This window comes from Aythya marila (genome assembly GCF_965140915.1).
Source record: "Aythya marila genome assembly, chromosome: 2".
Classification (NCBI taxonomy): Eukaryota; Metazoa; Chordata; class Aves; order Anseriformes; family Anatidae; genus Aythya; species Aythya marila.
The window spans coordinates 30,686,107-30,708,570 of record NC_139043.1 but is presented as its reverse complement, the minus strand read 5'-3'; the positions used below and the strand labels follow the sequence as shown (position 1 = coordinate 30,708,570).

The 22,464-nt window shown below is 34.1% G+C and overlaps 1 protein-coding gene across 1 annotated transcript in view; it reads left to right on the top strand.

Moving 5' to 3' along the window:
* Positions 1–22,464, top strand: part of AGMO (alkylglycerol monooxygenase) — a 200,138-nt gene that overhangs the window by 93,843 nt on the left and 83,831 nt on the right. Inside the window, exons 6-12 of the mRNA XM_082754196.1 lie at positions 7,005–7,071; positions 8,501–8,566; positions 8,683–8,762; positions 9,913–10,047; positions 10,564–10,680; positions 19,519–19,601; positions 21,193–21,298. Coding sequence (XP_082610322.1) covers positions 7,005–7,071; positions 8,501–8,566; positions 8,683–8,762; positions 9,913–10,047; positions 10,564–10,680; positions 19,519–19,601; positions 21,193–21,298 — 654 coding nt within the window. The remainder of the gene's footprint in view (positions 1–7,004; positions 7,072–8,500; positions 8,567–8,682; positions 8,763–9,912; positions 10,048–10,563; positions 10,681–19,518; positions 19,602–21,192; positions 21,299–22,464) is intronic.

The following is a 22,464-nucleotide window of genomic DNA, read 5'->3' as shown; positions in this document are numbered from 1 at the left end:
AAGCATTTACTGTGGGAAGAAGGAAAGCAAATACATTAATAAATACTAGGGAGATAAAAATACTTTAAGGAAGACAGGGCCTTGGTAGGTCCAGATAGAATATGTACATGATACAGACAATAAAACTCAACCATGATTCTAAGAAGCAGATCTTACAACTTCAGTCCAGACATTCACAAGAGACCACAGTGCTCCTGTCCTGTCAAGTGTTGCCTGCACTTGAACACTATTTAATCACTGTTTATATAAAAAATATAGAGTCATGAGGCTTGGAGTTCTTGCCTTAGCACCTGTGACCTTAATGGTGATAAATGCCAACTTTACAACTTAGAAGCACCAGGGTGAACCTCCCAATTTAAACTAAATTTTAAAAGTACTCCTTAGACATTTTTTTTAACTGAGCCTATCTAGCAGTGCCCTGACATAAGTTTTTTATTCTTATCTAGCTTCTCTTTTAACTAAACTGCAGAATAAAGAGAGACTTAAAAATATCAAAGTCATTTAAATGAGCTTGCAAAGTACATTCAGCAGTTCACCATTCCGTGATCATTTTCATTCAAGAGCTATCTGTGCAGGGGAACTATTCTTTAACTAAACTGCAGAATAAAGAGAGACTTAAAAATATCAAAGTCATTTAAATGAGCTTGCAAAGTACATTCAGCAGTTCACCATTCCGTGATCATTTTCATTCAAGAGCTATCTGTGCAGGGGAACTATTCCCTTCCATTGCTGGAGAAGGGTCACTTGTGAGGCAAGAAATGAAAAGTTTATGGGACAAGAATATAAACAGGAACTTGACTTGTCATCCTATTTATTAAGTCCTTGAGTTTGAGTGCTGGCTTCTGGTCCTAGCACCAAAGATTCTTCTTGCAACAGACAGATATGAGTCGCAGTAGTGGGTCTGATTATTATTAATGTCCCTGCAGAAACCCTAAAACCAAAAATCATATTCAATAATTTTATTTAGATGACTCATGTCAGTTGTGTCTCTGGAGAATTATGAAGATGAAAGTAAAATGAGCTACTTAGAGATGCAGCTTATTTCAGTACTTTTTGAATACTGCAGAAAAAATTAAACAACCTACTTACCAAGTAAAGTCAATAAAATAATGAAAGAATACCACAATAACATGGACATACGTTAGAGAGATCAAGTCCTGTACAAACAAACAAACAAAAGATATTTAATTTTCCATCTCTTTAGCATTGTTTGCACATATTAACCTTGGGTTTTGCTCAGAGCTTGTCCTTATTGAGAGTCTATTTTAATCAGTTATGGCTTCAAAAGTAAAAGAAAATATGAAAGACATTTATTTATTAAAAACATAAGGTGTAGGATGCTGACTATACTTTTGTCTTTTTAAAGAGAAGGGTGAAAACAGCACTTGAATATATTTTGGTTTGTTTCAGGGCTGCCATATGATTTATTGCTTTCTGCCCCACCCCCAAAATTTCCAGCATGTATTTGTCAAGCTGATGAAAAATACTGAAATTGTATAGCAATTCTTCTCTTGGATTTTGTTTAAAATCCTTAACTTGATATATGACTGAAAGAGTGGCTTTCTCTGTGCTCTGCTATATGTAATGCTGCAATTAAAACAACCCATTAGTGATGGTTTTCTTTCATTTTAGTGGACAACCTGATTGAAACATCTTATATATCCTCATCTTTCCTACAAGAGCACTTCATTAGACATTTAAAAACAAACAAACAAACAAAAAAGTTGCATCCAGCAATTGGAAGTGTTAGCTGAAATACTCATCTCAGATGTAAATTTGATTCAAACCTTAACCTGTTTGAGGCATAAACCAATGAAAAGTGACAACAGTCACTGCCTTCAAGGTAATTTATTATAAATACATTTCTAAAGTTGATGTGTTTATTATATAAACATACCCTAAACTTGACTATACATTAAAACTAGGCTTTTACCTCCCATTCCTAAAATACAAATTTATCAGAAAATCGTCCCCCTATGAAACTCTTTATGATCCCAACAGGCCTGATTCCTTTAGCTTGTTTTATTTCCAAACTCTAAATATTGTTTTTTCGCTCCTCAGTGTGGAAATTTGGACACATCCATTTTACATGCTTACTGGAGTAGAAAACTGCCTAATCAGATAGGAAAACAGTTGGCAGTGTATAAATCAGGGTTTGCCGAAGATTTCAAAGTGTGAAACTGGGCAGATGAGCACATATCCTAGGAGTTCTGCCTTTCCCTAGCTTCCCTGTAGAGATTTCACATGGCAAATATGATCACGAGGGCCATCTGTATAAATATGTGTGTTGTCCTGAATTAACACAGCAGCTCTATTGAGGAATGTTATTAGGGTCTTATTTTTAAATTTCCCCACCAGACTGTCTGAAATATAGATTTATGTACTGAGAATAAAAATCTTATCTGGATTTTGATGAGGAAATAATTCTAATACCTATTTCACTACCAACTAGTCTAGCAAAAACCCCAAAGTTAAGTTCAGAGTGCTCCTTAGTGATGCTCAAGTGATGAATTTATCTTCTCCTGTCCTAGAGATCAGTTACACTACAATATTGAAAGTCATGCTCTGCTACAAATGGCTTTTCATATACTTAAAAAAAAAAAAAAAGTTTTTATTTAGCAGTGGTTTTACTGTAACATTGCCTACTCTACTCAGACGACATTCCTTCCTAACGTTCATGTTGAAAGAGAGTTAAGCAAAGATTCATGTTGCAGTGGTGACAGGAGGAGTTGTTACACAAGATGTAAAGTTTCCCTTGGATTTCATGTCATGATTTTTTCTCGTTATTTAAACAAGAACTACATTGAAGTGGTGCAGGTACCAGGCAATAAAGATTTCCCTTGGTGCTGACAAACTCTGAGACCGCAAATGGAGGCGCTTACATGCTGCAAGAGATATCGCATAATGTTCTTTTCCTTTATGTTAGGGATTGCTGTCACAAAGGAAACATCTTTATATAAGAACCACTACTATAGAAAAAAATATTTCTCATTATATATGAAGATCTCATTATATATGAAGATTTGACTTCCGACATTTTTTATGCAGTAATGTGTGGAAAAATTTCTAAGGCTGCAGATTTTATCCTGTCTTGTTTTTCAAACTACTCTTGGAATCGCTACAAGTGTTCTCATAATAATTCTGCTTTATTGTTTAGAAATACCTCAGTGCAATAATGTAGGAATATGTTGCCTGTTTGTTGTTTTTTTTTTGTTTTGTTTTGTTTTTTTTTTTTCCCCCAAGAAAAAGGAGGAATATGTTTTCAGTAGAGATCTTATAAGGCTTTTATGAGTGATTTACATAAGACACCTATCAGATTCACAGGTATTTTATCAAATCTATTTGTAAGGTTTTGTCATTTTTTATTTTCTATTTATTTATTTTTTGGCTATGGGATGTTAAAACATAAACAAATCAAACAGGAAAAGAGTTTTGCAGGAATGCTGCAGTTCATCTGTGGGTCACTGGCATACTAGCTGAGGTGCACATGATGTGTTAACTGAGAGGAAAAATTGGAGGCAGGGCTTGATTTAGAACACTAGGTGTCTGTATCTAGGAGACAAACACAAGCATAGCCCCTCTCTCCACCTCCCCCAGCCATATTAGTCAAAATACTGATAAAATCATACTTGGACAACAGTTGAGATACTTCAATTTCTAGGGCTATTGATAGTTATTTTTCTGTCTTCCTAAGATGTTGATATAGACAAGAGTATTTTATACTCACAAGTAGACTCCTTTTTCTTGCAATAGTATGAATAGGATTTGCAGTAAAGTCAATAGGGATATTGGGCGATGACATTTCCAATATATATATTTTTTTTTATTTTTGAAACTAGTTTCCGGTAAAATGATCTGAAACAAAGCTTTTATGTGGACTGTTGTTACACCACATTAAATCCTGTTATGAGTGAATCCCTACAAAGAGCAGTCCTTTCACTGTGATTTCAGTCCTTTTAGCCTCACATAACAGGGTCATAGAGTACAGAATCTTCCCTGGCAAAAATTGTCTTATTATCCTACCCTTCACAATTTACTCTGATGAAGGATCTGCTCTACGACTTTTACCTGTGGTAAGATGGTAGAAGATAGAAAAATTCAATGAAAATCAACAAAAATGATCTTCACATCGTGGTGCTGTAGGAGGCTTCAAAATCCACCTTTACAGAGGTGATATATTTCTCCTTGTTGGAATGAACTATGGCCCTTTGGAACCAGAAGTTTTTCAGTTATAACAGCTTTTTTCTTCTATTTTAGAAATGTTCAAAATATGTAGGAGTAAACTTACTGATAGCAAAGAAAATTTCTAGAAATAGCATCCTGTACCGTTTTAAATACCTGGTGGAAATGTATTTTTGATGTGTTTTAGCCAAAGTATTGATTTCTGTATTGCTAATTTCAACATGCTGGATCTTTTTTTGGTCAGGTACAGAGTACTGTGCCACCTCTGATCTTAAAAGTCATGTGGTCATCATTGTTATCTCAGGCAATATTTCTATCACCATGTGGCTAATATGTCGCTTAATGGAGGTAACCTTGCTGAACCAAAGTGGGCCCAGGCATCAATCACTCATGATGCTGAAGGGAAGATGTTTCAGGAGACTTAAAATTGTCACCACCCCCAGAAAAGACTGTATGGTGGGCTCTTCACTTTTAAGTGGATGAGATACATTTCATTTTCCAAAGAAAATGCTTTCTCTAGGATTAGCCAGAAGTATTCATTTAAAATTGTACTAAAACTCCTGAGATCCTCAGGGAAGCTCAAAATGTAAAGTTTAACTTTATCATACCTAAGTATTATATGGATTTTCAAAAGAATGACTTTTAATTTTAAAATACGAAATTAATCAGGTGGATATTGAATACTTCAAGGAAATTTTATTATAATTTACCTGTAGGCTAAAAGTGAAGACTGCTATCTCTTAGTGATTCTCTGCACTCCTGGCACAGATTTAGTTTATTTTTACCAAGCAAACATTGTTTAAATATTTAGCTAAAAATATACTGAAACCAAGTAGGTCAAAGTTAGGTGTAGTCTTAGAGATAAATCCTCGTTCTCTTAGGTGTTGGACTGTAGTTCATTCTAAGACATTCATCTCATTAAATTAATTTAGTGGTTACATCTCACATACTTTAAAACAGTGGGATTTTCTGCTTGAGAGAGGAGGAAAATTAAGCTAGCATGAATGATGAATTGTTTCTCACCTTTATGTGGTCTTTTAAAGCTTGAACTTATTTTGAGGGAGTACTGAGAAATAAAAATGGCCTTATTTATGTTGTCCTTGGCTTCTGATTAAAACAAAACAAAACAAACTTGTCCCAGTGTTCTGCTTTTCCAGCCAATGTGTGCAGGATTTTGAGACAGATGCTCCAGATGTTACAGTTCTCTCTGTCTGAAGAATCTTCTCATTTCTATACTCCTTTCTTTACAGAAATGTTCTGCTTAACCTGATAATTAGAAGTTACTTTTATGTTATGAAAGACAAATATAAACAAAATTGTTTATTAATTTAATTATTATATTTGCTTTATTCACAAAGATTTAAATTCATGTGATGAAATGTCCTGTGTCTACTTTTTGAGTTCAGATCTATTTTCACTTGCACAAGTGGAACTGAAAGTAGACAGAAATGGAACTGGTATCTTTTAGAACTTTTATCAGTAAATTTTATATGAATAAAATCTTTGTATTTTTAGTTATTTAAAAGAACAGGCCTACTCTCACGAGTAATGAGTGGCTGCCTATCTACTTAATGTGTTACCTGCCAATATTATCTCTATTTATGTATTACAGATCACTCATTTCTACAGAATGAGTATTAAATTTATAATTATTATTTATTAAGTGGTAGGTTCTGCTTTGTTTCCTAAGGTATGTAAGTATTTTATTATTTTATTTTATTTTATTTTATTTTATTTTATTTTATTTTATTTTATTTTATTTTATTTTATTTTATTTCTCTTTTAACTGTAAGACGTTATGGTCATAACCAGACGTGGCAAATAGATACCATTTTGTGATATATTCTGACCACAAACACATTTTACTCATCCAGTGATTGCATCTATTTTTGACTGATGGTTCTGTGTTTTGGATTAAGGAATAGTGGCTATGTCTGGTTATCCACACACTTCTATTGAGCTAACCAAAGCAAAAGATTTGAAGTTAATGCTAGCTTACCTCTGGCTCCATAATACAGGCAAATACCTTTTAGCACAAAACCCTGCTCATACAAACTTAACTCATCAGCATTTTATGACAATGCTTGAATCATTAGAGTGAGTTTATGGCAATCGATGTTTTCTGGTCTAAAAGGATCAAGGCTGGATTTCTGTCTGTTGAATCACTGACTTAGCTTGCAGGTTCACTATGAATTTATACTGGTCTCAGTTGCCGCTGCTTCTTACGCCTCTAGCTCATGTGAGTATTTGTGATCATATATTGGATCAGATTCAGGAACTGATCCAGTTAAACTAATTAAAAAAAAAAAAAAAAAAAAAAAAGTATCAGTTCCCTAATGAGGTTTGTTGTGCTGCTTCTGCTCGGGTAAAGGAAAGCTACTGACAAGTAATCAAAGGTACTGAAGGAAGAAGAAGTGGTTGTTTCTGGGTCAGTTCCAGCCATTTTGTGAGGCAGAGTGTTCACATCTTAAACAGTTACACTGGATCTTGAGCAGTGCCAATGGATATAGATAAATATTGTGAGTGAAGTGATTTGTGTAGAATCATGAACTAATAATAAAATATAAAAAGAAAATATGATGTTTGATCAAGAAAATATGTATATATTTTAACTTTTATTTAACTAGATTTCACTTTTTTTGTTGCTGAAAATTCTTCTAGCTCACACAGTGAAAAGGTTGAGGCAAAAAATTTGCATTCTTCTGAGGCAAGTCTCCCGAAGATAAACATCTTCTATACGCCTTTCATCCTCCTCTTTTCCCTCTTTCCTATTGATTTTATACAGTATTTTCAAACTTATATAAACATTAATTGTTTTCCAGGTTATCACCAATATTGGTCCTTTGGAGTGGATTCTTAACACTCCCAGTCATCACAGAGTTCATCATGGTAAGTGTTTTTTACATTTGAGATAAATTACTAAGCAGGAATTAAGCCTAGGTAACATGAGATAATTTGAAGATTTTGAACAAAGTAGTTAAACACTTGCAAATATGAGGAATGATAGAAAAATAGGTTGGAGGTTGGACTCGATGACCTTGAGGTCTCTTCCAACCTAGAAAATTCTGTGATTCTGTGATTCTGTGTGAAAAATATCTCAACTTCTCTGACTGCTAAAACATGATCATCTTGTTGATGAATAACAGATGCTCTTGCATTCAAATTCAAACACTAAATATGCAAAAATATGTTTTTCTTTTTGAAGTAGAGCTGTTTAATGTTTTAGTGGAATTTAGTTCCAACTGTCTGAATTTTTTAAAAATATCACTTCACACTTGTACATGACAGCTGATATGACTTTCCATCAATATTCAGAACCATTAAACACAGTACTAAACACCTAAATTTGATTAAAAATTCCAATGCATCATAAAAATGCCATGAACATAGCTGCGGAATAAGAGTGGGTTTCATAGATGCCATTAGCTCATTCAGTGTGCATAGATAACAAGGAGAAATGTAATAGTAGCATGGAAGAGTAAAATAATTTGAAACAGACTCAAATGCAGTCATATGTACAGAGGATGTTATTAATATTTATTATATCCTCCATGTAAAGTGTTTATGGCACTGTAGACTTTTTAAAAAGACTGTGGTGCTGTAAGTGTCTAATCCTTAAAATTTGCACAAGTACTGGTAATCCTGGAGGGAGACACTCTGCTCTTGTTTGCTCTGCTGTAAATCCAGACTAATCCTCTGAGCCTGATCCCGATCAGAGTTGAGCAGAATCACTCCAGAGCTGATCAAGTGTTGTACAGTTGTTCCAAACAAACTCCACAAAGTTGGGGGTATTTAAGCAGTGTAAGCAGTGAGGGTTTTCTTTTGGTAGGATGGCTCATATACAAATGCATTCTCTAGCAAAAAAGGATCATCCTGAATTTAATAATAAAGACAGGATCAGACACATGACATAGAACATGGACAGACGAAAGCCATTAATGAGATGATTGTGCATAAATATATCTGGTATATATTTGCTTAGGTATAAATGCTTAGGTATAAATTGATGAGGTGATTTTTTTGTTTGCTCTTCAATTTTCCTTTTCTAAATATATATTTTAGCTAAATTTACTTTCCAAATAAATCTATTTATTTCACAGAAATTTGGGATATGACACATTTGATCTGTGTATTTGAATCTGAGTAGAAAGAGATTACATGCCTAATAAGAAAAAAAAGACATTTTATAGACACATAAAAGGTAGCTAACCTACTACAACTTAAAACTAGACTAGAAGTCGATGCTAAGATTTCCATCCATATTTCAGTCACACATATTCTTATATATGGAATGACTTGCCAATGATTTTCATTACAGGCAGAAATCCTTACTGCATTGACAAAAATTATGGTGGCACACTCATTATCTGGGACAGGATATTTGGTAGGTAAAACAAACAAACAAAAATGTTCTTCCTTATCTTTAGTTAGTTTGTCAAACAAAAATAAGTATACTTTTAATTTGATTGTTGCTCTTTTTTTTTTTTTTTTTTTTTTCAGGAACATTTGAAGCAGAAGATGCTAAAGTTGTATATGGCTTAACACATCCAGTAAATTCATTTGAACCCATTCTGCTCCAGGTGCAGTTTGTATCACTTTGTATCACTGACTGGTATTTTCAACAGCCACTGATGTTCAAAAAAACTCTCTTAGGCACAATTGAGGTTAACTCTGCATTGCTGCACAAGTCAGTTAATCTATCTTCATTTATTAATTGTAATTATTTCATTACAAAAACCAAATATTTCCACTTGCTGCATTGAACATATATAGATCACGTAGAGCCATAATTGAAGTACAATACTGTAAAATTATTAACTAATTATGAGGGAGATGTAACAGGTCTGTGATTTACCCACTGAATGATGTCCATTTTGCCATGCACAAAGGAATATGCAGAGAAGCACAGATGGAAAATAAAAAAAAAAGTCTGTTGTTTATGTCTTCTCTAAATACTACTATTTCATAAATAGTCCCATGGTGTGATATCTTTACTATCTGTTTTTATCTGTATGGAATATTTCCTCTTCAAGATACTACAGAATGATTTGTGTTGACAGGATTATATATCATGGTTTCAACAAAAGCTGTAACACAGTTTGAATGCAGTTTAAAAATGAAGAAAAAAAAATCTTAGTATGATGTTTCTTGGTGGATTTCTTGGTCCAGGCTCCTCTTCAGCTGGGTAAAAATTCTCCATAAAAACCTCAGGGACTGAGGAATAAATAAGTCCCAATTTTCTTCATGGGGACTTTTCATACCCCATGAGGTATCTTAGTGAATGAGATTCTACCCAAAGTGGTGTCTGGGATGGAAGCTGGAAGGATGGCCACAGTCTGTGCAATTATATATGATCCAGACAAAATCTAAGGAATTTAGGAATCGAGAGTATATCATATATACTCTCATACTACTGGGACATCATATATGTCCCAGTAACAAAATTCTACTTTAAAACCACCATAAATAGAGCTATAAAAAATGCCATTAAATACAATGTATTGCTTACAAGAAAGTGAAATTTTCCTCTGAGCAGAAGTCATCTGTGAACCAAGGGCCTGATACAGCTCCTGCCTATTTCAGTCAGGTTTTCTGAACTTTTCTTTTTTAATTTATTCTCTTTACAGACTTTCAAAACTTTTTATTTGAAAGCTAAGAATGAGTAAAATATAACATTTTACTAAATTTTATTTTACTAACAATGAAAAATCACTTGCTCTTTTTTTTCAGTTACGTCCCTTGGCTCATATTTGGAACACATTTTGGGCCACACCTGGATTTTGCAATAAGCTTTCTGTCTTATTCAAAGGGCCAGGCTGGGGACCAGGCAAACCTAGACTTGGCCTTCCTGAGGAAATCCCAGTGGTAAATATAACATGCAGAGGCTCTCAGTTTTGTGTAATTTTCTTGGACCTCTTAATGCTAGTGGATCAATGTTAAAAACTCTACACATGCTATTTTAAATTAGCAAATTATCAGTGATAAGGCATAAGGGAAGATGAAATGGGAAAAGAAAATGAAGGAAATTAATGTTTTACTTTTTATTATTACTACTACTACTATTATTATTTTATTTTAAGGAAAAAACATATCTTCTAGTTTATCTTTTCATTATTCATTTCCTAAAGAGATTTCCAAAATAGTTCTACGGAGTAAGATAATTTATCTTTTTCTTTCTGCTGTGAACATACACGCACACATATTTAAATTCTGTTGCATGCTAGGTATTACATAAATTTGAAGGTAGATTATCTCTGGGCAATTATCTATGCCCCTTAACCCTTTTGTGTTTGTAATTATAAAGAATACTAAAGAATATCAGACTGGATTGTGTCAATGATGAAGGCTTTTCTTCATCATGATCTGCTTTGCTTTATACAGGTCACTGGAAAAGAAGTTCCATTCAACCCAAGAGTACCAGCTTACCTTAATTGCTATGCAGTAATGCATTTTGCAGTGATAATGGAGCTGTATATTGACCTCCTTGCTACTGTGACTGTAAGTAATTCATATCTGTAAATAATTCATATCTTTGAGTAATACCATTTCATGCTGACAGTAATATGTCTCATGACATATGTCTCATATTTAAATAATAAAGCATAATCTAAGTCCTCTAATAAAGAAACTCTAAGGCCTGTATCATACATGTATATTAACTATTATAAACATAAATTCTGTAAAAAGTCCAATAAAAATTACTAAATATATAATAATATGCATTAACATGTTAATTAAAATATTTAATAACTTTATTAACCATTTACAGATGCATGTGCTTAAGTTAAGCAATTCAATTAAAAATAATAAATGTTCTGTAGAAAAAGTATGTTTCTGCTTCAGGTTTTAGGACCTCATGCAAGGAAGAACATACATGTATCTCAGACTTGAAGCTATATAGGTCTTAAGATATCAAAGTTGGTCAAATTTATGGATTCCAATATTGTCCAAGCTTTAGAAGGAGGATTGTAAAGGTCTTGTGGTGCTTGCAGGTAGGAATCTTCAGCATGAGTTCAGAGTTAGTGGACCACTGCCTTGGGGCAAATTGCTCTTCCAGTATTGAATGTGCAACAGCATTGACAGAAGTGCAGAGAGAGGGAGATATTTCCCAGCATGGGTTTGGGATGACAGGATCTCTCTAGTAACACAACACGGTTACCCTATGTGTGGTCTCTGAAGGCCTTCTCCACCTACAAGAAGTGAGATATTAACACACCTTTCCAACTACCTTTTCATTCTTTCTTCCTTGAAAACTCTTTCTACTTTAGTAAAGGGATTTTTTTTTAGTTAACTAGCATAATTTGAATGCATAAACCTAGTATCCCTGAAATCAGTCAAAAGCCTACCAAAACCACCACAAAGTCAAGCATTTAATAAAATGTCGTTTGCCCTTCTTATATTCTTTCCAATTCCTCCTTGGTTAAGTAGCGGTCTTTTTGTCGTTTGTGTCACAGACATTGCAACAGGCCAGCAGCCAAGGCATTGAGGGCCCCCTGGGGTCGTCAGCCTCTGCCAGACCATGGACCTGCCTCATCCCTGCTTGCTTTCCCACTAATCTCTGGCCCCTGGCCAATGGCAATTACTGTCCCCTACCTACCTTGCTGGATTGTGACCTTTTCCTTGGCTCCATAGCCCAGCCCACTGGACTGCTGCTGGCCACTATGCCACTTGTGTGGGGAGCAGCTCCTCTTGCTGTGCCCTGATGCCTTGAATGACATGTCTGAATCTGTCCAAGTGGTGGATTTCTGGAAATAAGTCTATTTTGCATGTCTAAACATGTTCAAAGGATTCCAAAGTATTGCGAAGTTTTCAGAAGTCTTGTCTGAATGTTGAAGTTTCTGCCTCAGAAATGCTTACATCCCATTGCAAGAAGGGCAGTGAAAAGGGTCTTTGTGTGCAATAATGGAAGACATGGCAGCAGGCCACTTATTTATTTATTTATTTATTTATTTGCTTAATTGTTTATTTGTTTTGTATTGATGTGTTCTGAGTAGCACATCAAAGCAGTAGAACAATACTGGTTTTGAGAAATGTTTAAAAAGCATTTTATGTAGCATTCTGAAAGCTAACAAGATACAAAAGCTAACTCAGGAACTCTCTTCTGATTAACATTAAAATATTCTACACATCATGTTCATCTCTATAAAAGGTCACACCACAACTGCAAGGAATTTAAAGATTACTAAACCATCTGAAGTTTAGTTTATTCTGAGAAATTTCTGAAGACAGGAAATTAACCAAAGGTGAGCATTAATACCTCCCAAATAAAAAGGGTATACACTTAATTCCAGTAAATAAATCGAGAAAATAAATCGAGAAAAGCCTTTGCAAGATTTTCAGGATATGCTTCTAGAGTCCTGCATATGATCAGCAAGTCATGTTTTTCTAGGGATCAAATCAAGCGTTTTGTTGTTTACTTGTTTGTTTACTTTGTTGAAACTGCTTTTAATGGCAAGAACTAAGGAGTCTGTTCACAAGTTTTTTCATAATTTTTCTTTTCTCCTTTTGTATTTTTTGTGGTCTGACAAGGAAAAATGGATGGTCCAGATTATTTCTCTGCTGATAACTGCAGCTGTTTAAGAATGGTAATAAGGGAAGTTGAAAAATGCACCCGAAGCCCAGCTGATCATTAAATTCTTGCAATCACAGAGAGGAAAAGTATACATCCACCATGTATAAACTTATTGTAGCAAAACAACGAGAAAATTCTCTGCAGAAAACTGTGGGGAAATAAGGCAGTAAGGATAAGGAGAGCACAGGGGACTGGAAGCACCTCATCTCAGGACATAAACCATTGGCGTGGGTGTAGAAAAGTGCTGGTCCCAAGGCAGAGTTCCAGCATTGCTCTAGAGTACAGTGAGGAAGCTGTCATGAGAAGGAAGCTTGTGTATGAATAACTTGGCAAAAATCATTCTTCAATATCAGTTTTCCACTACACTGAATTATGAAATGTCTATGGATACAACTGGAACTTTCTGTCTGGCTATGAATTATGTCATAACTGTGGCATAGCTCCATAAATGGAGAAAGCTAACTGTTTTCCTCATTTTTAGGTATAAGTTCCATTTCATAATAGCCATAAGATGCAGCACACAGCTATTACATTTCTCAAGTGATTACAGTTGCTCAGTGTTTGGTCTCACGCCCTGTAGAAGTGTTAAGTTTCTCTATACGCAAAGAGCAACTGTATACCTGTAGTCTGAATGACCTACATTTTTAACAGAAAAAGAGCAAAACAAGAAAGAACAAATATATATTTTCCACAGGAGAGCATATACAGTGTTTATTTTCTATATAGCAATCTGTACTACATCCAGAGAATAAAAAAATACTTCTGAGCTCTGCACATCTAGATCTGATCCAAAGCTCATTGAAATAATGGGATTTGGATCAGTCCCAGAGAGAGTGCTAGGAGTGTAAAACTGCAGTACATTCAAAGCAAAAGTCTCATAGCTCCAGGACGGTATGTATCACATAAATCAAAGTGAAGTATACCTTAAACACTTTTTGCAGTGTCTTTTTTTATTGTTGATAGATACTATAACATTTACTGTGATTATAAAGCTATGAATATGAGAGCAGTTTCAATTAGACAAAAACTAGTAAGTGATAAGATAGGTCTCTTGAAAGTTGAGAACAAAATTAATATATCCAATCAATAGGACATGACCAAGCATCATGTAAGTAATATTGCTAAGAATTCAATTTTTTTAAGGAATTCTCAGTTAAAATAAAATGCATACAAAGACACCTAAGAACACAAGTTCCATAGCATTGTATTAACACGCATCATTTCAATGTTGAAAGTATCTGATTAGTGGAGGAGTTGTTAGTGTTAGGTCAGAGGTCGGACTAGATGATCTTGGAGGTCTCTTTCAACCTAGATGATTCTGTGATTCTGTGATATGACAGCAGGGCATCTGCTAAATTATGAAATGCCCTGACATCTTTTTCTGTTGAACCCCTGAAGACAACAGGCTGAGAAAATTATTAAATAATTTAATTTATTATTATTAACAGTCAATAATAATATATTAATTAATTAATTAAATTATTAATAATAATATTAACGACATTAATAACATTTATTGTTAAATGTTATTAATTAAATAATTTATTAAATTAATGTTATTTATTCTTCAGTAGGAATAACAATCTGAGTCCTTTGAAATATAAAAGTCATTTTGGAATCTTTCAATTTACATCTAAATGCACATTTGGACTGGCATATTTCCTTGGTTAAACAGATTTATTTTTTTTCTCTCTCTCTATTTATATATACGCTGTGATAATCTGTCAGTTTCAAGCAATGTAAACTTCTTCCCAAACTTCTATAACTCTTCTTCTTTTTTAAGGCTCCAAAATATTTTTTCGAGCTTTCAATGGAATAAAAATCCAACAAAAATATTTTTTTCTGTTTGATTACAGCCAATAACCACATTGTAAAGTTGTGGCTGACTCATAACTGGGGAACCTGCTGTGGTACAACAGGCTTCTCTGTTTATGCAAATACTCCAGTATATAAATATTCATTTATTTTATGTATATATCCATTCAAATAATGTTTAAGTGGGTTGAAAATGCTAGTACTAACAAAGGTGTAAAAAGCACATTCTTTTCTCAGTACAACTTGCAGCGTGTAGATTTATTATAAGATGTTTAGTTTAGTGATATAATCCACTGACTAATGTTGATTTTGGTAGAGTGATGCCTAGAAAATGGATGTCTCAGCTGCCAGCATCCAGTTCATAGGGTGATACAAATTTGAAAATAAATATGAGAATTGAGACAGTATGTAACTATATCACTGGAACTGTAAAGAGCAAGTTAGGAAAGCAAACATAAATAGATATTTACGCCACATGATTGGTTTGCTGTTTGCAAACTTGCACAAAATGTCTGTGTTTTGGTAAAAAATCCTTCAGGTGATGGCAGTTCTCTTTCTCCAACGGGTAAATCTGCAGACTAGATGGCAAGATATCTATTGCTGAAAATGCTGCCAGATCTGCTTTCTAGGGTCATCATTGGCGTAGAGCCAACTGAAGAACCAAATTCAAATACATCTCCAAAACTCTTGAGTATGAAGAAGTGTCATTATAACACTATCTTATCTCATCTCATCTCATCTCATCTCATCTCATCTCATCTCATCTCATCTCATCTCATCTCATCTCATCTCATCTCATCTCATCTCTATTATTTTATTTAGTTATTTTAAACATGAGTTGGTTGTTAATAGTTTAAGAATCTTGCCTGTTAGCCAAAAAAGATGGATAGTGATATGCTGGGAGAAGATTCATGGAGATTTTTGAACTCAACCCCAACTCACAAAACTGCAGTTGTTTCCAGATAGCTTTTCTGTATTTGCCACAATTTACCTACTCTTCCTACTCCCAAATGGCATTGTGGTGTATTTCACCACAAATTTCTTGGTAGTCCTTGACTAGGACACAAATGAACAAACATTTCACACTTTTTTTTTTTTTTCTTGCATGTGAATATGATACATGTATCTATAGTGAAGAGTAACTTACACCTTCTACCTTCACAGTTCCCAGTAAGGCTCCAGCCTTCAGAAGGCAAAGGACTTAGGAAGTCAAAGGCTGAATCACAGTACTAAGATTTTACATTGCTATGCATTTGTGTGAGTTTGATGAGATTGCAAATAACTGCAGGTTGCAATTTAGATTCCTTCAGTCTTTCACATTCTGAGACACAGATGGTATAGACCCATAAGAAAATTTATAAAAGGCTACTCTTCAAAATCTTGTGGTTCTGAAGTGAGTGTCTGAAAAGGAAGACAAACAGAAATTGACCTCAAAAAGAGAATCCATGTAATGTGATTGTACCTGGCTCTGGTAGCTCAAAATAATCAAAGAACCTCACATAGCATTTTAACCTAAAAGATAAAAGGTTGTTTATATGTGAATTTTATTTTCCTAAATCATGAGATTATTTCAGTTGTTTTTTCTGCTTCTATTACATTAAATTTCTTCTGCTATTCTGCTTCTAATACATTAAAATGTATTTCTGTTCCTTTTTTTTTTTTTTTTTCCCAGACACTGAGAAATTAATTAATCATGGAAATTAATCCATGTTTAAAACTTAATTTTGAATTTTTCATTTTGTCTCAATTTTTTAATCTGTATATTTTTTTCTTCTGTGATTTGGTAAATTTGGTGAGTCAAATGATAACTTCAAGCTGTAGTTTTTCACGTGTTAGAGAGACTGTTTGAGTAAATTTAGTTTGCATGTTCATGGTCCAAATTCTTGAATTCTCTCCTTTATTTCATTGTGGAGAGAAAGCTGCAATCTGAATTACTATATTACAGTGTCAATGTTATCAAGCTTATCAAGATCCATCAAAAATGAATACAAATCCATCAAAAATGAATAATAAAAATATTTATTGTTTCCTGAAAAGATGTTAATTCTGAGAGTCTCTTTTGTGTTTTTGTTATTCGTTTTCTTACTTTTTTAGAAATGGAAACTAAAATATCTTTTAGGGAAAAAAAAAAAAAAAAAAGAAGTTATGAGAGAAAACACCAGGAAAAATATGCCCACAATGTGTCTGTTTTGGAGAAGTGTTTCTATCACCCACTCAAATGCAAGACTCAATCTAGGAGAGTTTAGCCTGCTATACCTACTTTCACCTCTATACTTAATTTCTAGCTAATGGCAAGAAACAATCATTCAGTAAATGCAGTCTCCCACTGAGTACAGAGGAAGCTTAAATTAATAATATGGTTTTAGGCACTCCAGTTACATAAAGAAAGGTAGACTTAATCAGCTCCTCAGTTTTCTGAAATTGGAATAATAAGGAAACCCAGATGCCTAGGACTTAGCTGTTTGTCTAATGCTGGCCAACTCAGAAACAGTGGAAGGTCAGAAAAGTGTGAAAATATACAGATTTTTAAAACTGGAACTTGGAGACACTCGTATTCATTCACAACAGGTGCTGTTGGGTCCTTCCCTGAAGACAAACATTAACATTTATTTTTTTCAAAATCATTGTAGAGATCATTCCTTTTCTGCAAAGTGTGACTTTAAGCATATATTGTAAAGTAGCAACTACATGAACTCTTCAAAAATTACATGGCATCCTCAAAATTCGTATTTGATATTCAGTTTTCTTGTTACCTAAGGCTTTATGTTCCTTTCCTCGGAACAATGCTCTATCAGTCTAGGGACATTTTTAAGACAGTCTGTAGAAGCCAGTGCATTGCACTGGAAACACAAAGCAAAATCAGACACAGCTGGCCAGGACTAGTTTTTAAAAAAGGTGCAATTCTACAACTGAAAAGTGAGGACAATCTCTAAAGAGGAAAAAATCTTGAATTCCAGTCCCAGTTGCCTGGCAAATTCTTTTATCTGACAAGAAACAATCATTGAAAAACATAACAAAGCATTTCTACAAAATTTATGGGTGAGTTCCCTTATGCCTGTGCCAAATCATGTTTTTCTTTGCTTGCTTTACTTCTTGAATTTTTGTATGACCCAGTTTTTACAGGAAGCTGAATTGAGAGTTGAACTTACTGTGGCAAGATGATCAGTTTAAGAACTACTCTTTTTATTAAACTTAAATAGAGTCTGTGCTGTATTTTATAACAAAAATAATAAAAAAAATACTGTCCAAAAGTTTTGTCATTTCAACGCAAATTGCTTCATGTTGACAACTGAAAGTCTTTTAACCTTAGGAGAGCTGTAGAATTTTTGGATTCTAGAAACTGAAGTTTTCAAAAAGAGTACCTTTAATTTATTCTTTTACTGACATATTTTAAAACCTATATTGGGAATCTGAAATTGTATTCCAAACGATAAAAATGTTGATAAAAGTATAGACCCATCAGAGCATTTTGGCTTTCTTGATTTAAGCAAGAATTTCAAAACATAAGTGATATATTGAGTCTCCCCACGGTTCAATATGTAGTTCAATATCTTGTCTCCTGTGGTGACCAATAGCAGATGCCCAGGGTAAGAGTGTAAGAAAAGACTTTCTCCAAGTCTTCATCTAAGTAGACTACAATACATCAGTTTGAGATTTTGTAAGTTTATCATAAGGAAGGATGGAATGGACGGCAGTGGATCAATCCAGTAATTAATTTGATCTATCCTTGTATAAATCTGTGCAATAGAGTGATTTGTGAGAAGTGTGTTCTGGCTTGTAAACTACTGAGACTGCTGTTTAGTGTGCATGTTACTGGGATGTCGTTTTCTTTGTTCAGTTACCATTTGTTAAGGATATCCAAGTAGGTGCTTGTGATTCTTCTTTTAAACAGAACCCTACCCAGCTAGAGTGTATGGTTTGATGTTTTTTGCAAACATGGGCACTGTAAGTTCACACAGCTGTAAAACTTGAGATTATTCTCCTGTGGCCTCCCACACTCACAGATACTTTAGATACTTTAAAGGTAGGGGCCACCACTGAAGGAAAGTGGGCTTGTCACAGAGTGGAGTTTATTGAAATTAAGGCAGACATTCACAGATTTTTATTTTTTCAATTCCTGTAATCTTGAAGTACAAGATGTTGTTCGTAAAATTTATTGCTATTCAAACTAGAAAGGATTCTAGTATATAAAGGATTCTAGTATATAGTATATATAACTCAGCAAAATCTACTAGTTCTGTATTGTTGTTGTTGCTTCAGTGAAAAAAAAAAAAAAAAAGGCTTTTCAAAATAACTTAGATGTAAATGTTAAAGACATAAATCCTCATGCTGCTGTTTGTCCAAATGATAACACACATGTTAAAGTTTAAAAGTTTTAAGTCTGATTAAAGTCAATGGTATGAACTGAAGAGTTTTGCTGAACTGGGAAACAAGTGTTGAGTTTTCATGAAGGGACAATAACAATGTTGTTTCTTGTAATATCAGTGTTGTTTCTTGTTAAAATATGGTTATGTTGTCACATCATTTGAATTCTTAGTCTCACCATTTTTTTTTGTGTATGTTTGTTTGTTTGTTTTGTATTCATTGGGATTCATAGGTAGCAATTGTAAAGACGGTAATGTAAGATGAAGAAAAAGAAGAGGGCTGAGGTGGTTTTAACTTAGAGATATGATTGTTTTCTCTTGGACAAAGGCATAAGAGAATTAAATAACTTCAGGAAAACACATAGTACAGAAGGATATAAATTTATTATTTTGGACATAGTGGCAACTATAAAGGTGGTTACTGAAAATCTTTGTAAAATAAAACAAATTACCTCAAAAGTGAGTCAGTGGACATTAACATCACTGAGTGAGGAAGCTGAAACTGCTGTTCTATTAGGTTCAGTTTCTCTTTAGCAAATTAGTCTAAACTAATATTTTTCTACTTTTTTTTTTTTTTTTTTTAAGGTGTTATCACAGGGAACTATTCTGCTGAGAATTTGCTTTATCATTCTGTCCCTGACGTCTTTTGGATTTCTTATGGAGAACAGGCAAGAGACAGAAGTTTTTTTCTTCTTCTATTATTAAGCATTATTTGTTATTATATGGAAATCTCGAGTGTGTCAAAAATATATTGATAAAGAACTATAAATGTACTCTGACATATATTTCTCCTGGAAAGAGTCCAGTGGAGGGCCACAAAGATGATATGGGGCCTGGAGCATCTTCCCTATGAAGAAAGGCTGAGAGACCTGGGTCTGTTCAGCATGGAGAAGAGAAGACTGAGAGGGGATCTCCTCAGTGTATATAAATATCTGAGGGGTGGGGGACAGAAGGATGTAGCCAACCTCTTCTCAGTGGTTTGTGGGGATAGGACAAGTGGCAATGGCTGCAAGTTAGAACACAGGAAGTTCTGCACTGACATGCAAAATAACTTCTTCATGGTGAGGGTGATGGAGCATTGGAACAGGCTGCCTAGGGACGTTGTGGAGTCTCCTTCTCTGGAGATATTCAAGGCCTGTCTGGACGCCTACCTGGGCAGCCTGCTCTGAGGAACCTGCTTTGACAGGGGGGTTGGAGCCAATGATCTTTCGAGGTCCCTTCCAACCCCTACAGTTCTGTGATTCTGTGATATATGTTTCTACTTGTTGACTAGAAGATAACACAAATAACCAATAAGTAAAACTAGGAGTACTCCAATAGCAATTAATGGCCATATTTATATTGCAGCACTGGCTGCCCATGTGCTCAAATTTGCTAGCATTTGTTGGGTCATCATCTCTGGTTTTGAGATTCTTGCATGCCAAAATGGCTTGAAGACTGGCCCAAGGCTGTTTAAGCTCAGACATATTGTATGTGTCCCATGTAGCACACCATGGGTGGCAGATAGATAGGCTGACAGTATATGAAAAGTGCATGGTATAGCTAAGACTAGACTCAAACTCATGTAAGGGATAGACCTTAGTCTAAATCTTTGACTTTAGACTAAATTTAGTCATTATGGTTTCAAATCAAATTGGTGCTTAAGAAAAACAACAGCTCAGTGAGACATACACTATGGAAGTAGTCCATATAGGCACTGTGACCCTACAGAAAAGTAAATAACAATTTTCTACAGAGAAACTATTTGCCCTGCTAAAACAAAAATGTATATAGAACCTTCACCGTTGTGCCACTTCTACTTTTGCACCTACTATTCTTTCTATTTTATTTTCTCAGAAAGGAATACCTTTTGCTTGTATGTACTGAAAGTTTATTTCAGAATAGGTAAAAGTCTGTCAATATACCAGAGATCTGTATTAACAGCCTTAGCAAAGTGAATTAGTAGAAATTTACAGAAATAGACCTATGAAAAGATTCTGTGCTATTCAAGTAGCAGTTTTCAGAATTTTGCTGTTGTAATTTTTCAAAAGACATATTTACACTTGGGTGAGTTCACATATATTCTTTGCATATATGTATTCTCACAGCAAATTTTAGTGTTCTAGCGGAACATAAAATCCATATGCCAAAATATAAGGTTAAGAGAGGTGACTTGATGCAAGTGCAGGACATCACAGACTATTTCTACATTCTCTATTTCACTCAAGTTAATAAAGAAGAAAAGATAGAACACTAACATGAATTATTTCTTGTTCTTAGGCCCAAAGCAGGAATTCTGGAAATCATCCGCTGCTCAGTCTTCTTAAGTGTATACAAACTTGGCTACTTAAGGAATCAGCTTACTTTGTTGGACTGTGCATATGAAGTAAGACATTTATTTTGAAGTATACTGTACTATACTGATGATCCTATATTACTATTGTTATTACTTTTATGGCATCCTTGCCTATGGCAGAGGGGTTGGGACTAGATGATCTTTAAGGTCCCTTCCAATCTGAGCTATTCTATGATTCATTCTGTTTTAGGAAACAAAACAAAAACAAAAACAAAACAACAAAAAAAGATAACATTACATTTACATTTGGTTTCTTTATTTCCATTACTTTATTTGAATATAATACTTTTGTTTGTTTGTTTCTTAGTTACTTATTCCTTTCTGCCATTTACTTTTAAGAAAATTATTGTTTTTGCTACACCCCATGTACATTGAAAAAAAGTCAGAAAACTGTTTCTTTACATATCCTTGCAAAAATACCGAATTATTGCTATATGCTTTCACCAGAATATCAGAAGTGTATTTCTGAATTGGAATTAACTCACATTTCACTGGAACAAATCTGAAGAAATTTGGAGGCTGGAAAAGTTTCAAATACCAAATATATCACTCTGTACTTATACAGTACATCAGGAACAGACTTTTAGCCATTGACAAAGATAGGATACTGGATTAAATAGACCTTTTATCTTATTAGGTATGGTTATTTTTGTGTTCATAGGACATACTTTTATCCTGTTTGTGACTTTTGCTTTTTAATCTACACTGCTGGTAGTTTTTTGTTTTGTTTTGTTTTGTTTTTTGTTTGTTTGTTTTTTTGTTTTCCTCAGCAAAATTGGCAATTCCTCTTAAAACAATTCTTTTAATATAATCTGAGTTGGATAACACTTAATCATTATTATGATTCCGATCAGAATGACATTCCCAAGCTACTTACTGCTGGTCAGATGCAAAGTTGGTTCTCAACAATGTTATGAATCTTGCTAGACTAGTAGAACTGTTATCAGAAAGTTAATCTTTGGATTAAAACCAGAAAAATAAAATAAATAAAATAAATAATAAGGATCAAGAATCAGACCTGTTACTGGTGGAACTCAAAAGGATTCTCTTGACTTGCAAAATTTATAGCTGTTGATAACTTTTCTAATAGATTTCTGGTAGTCGTGCTGATTCTCCTGCTTTTCTCTGAGGTCAGGCAATAAGAGAATGGAAAAATACACTATACTTATGTAGGTCTTTTTTTTTCTTTTTTCTTC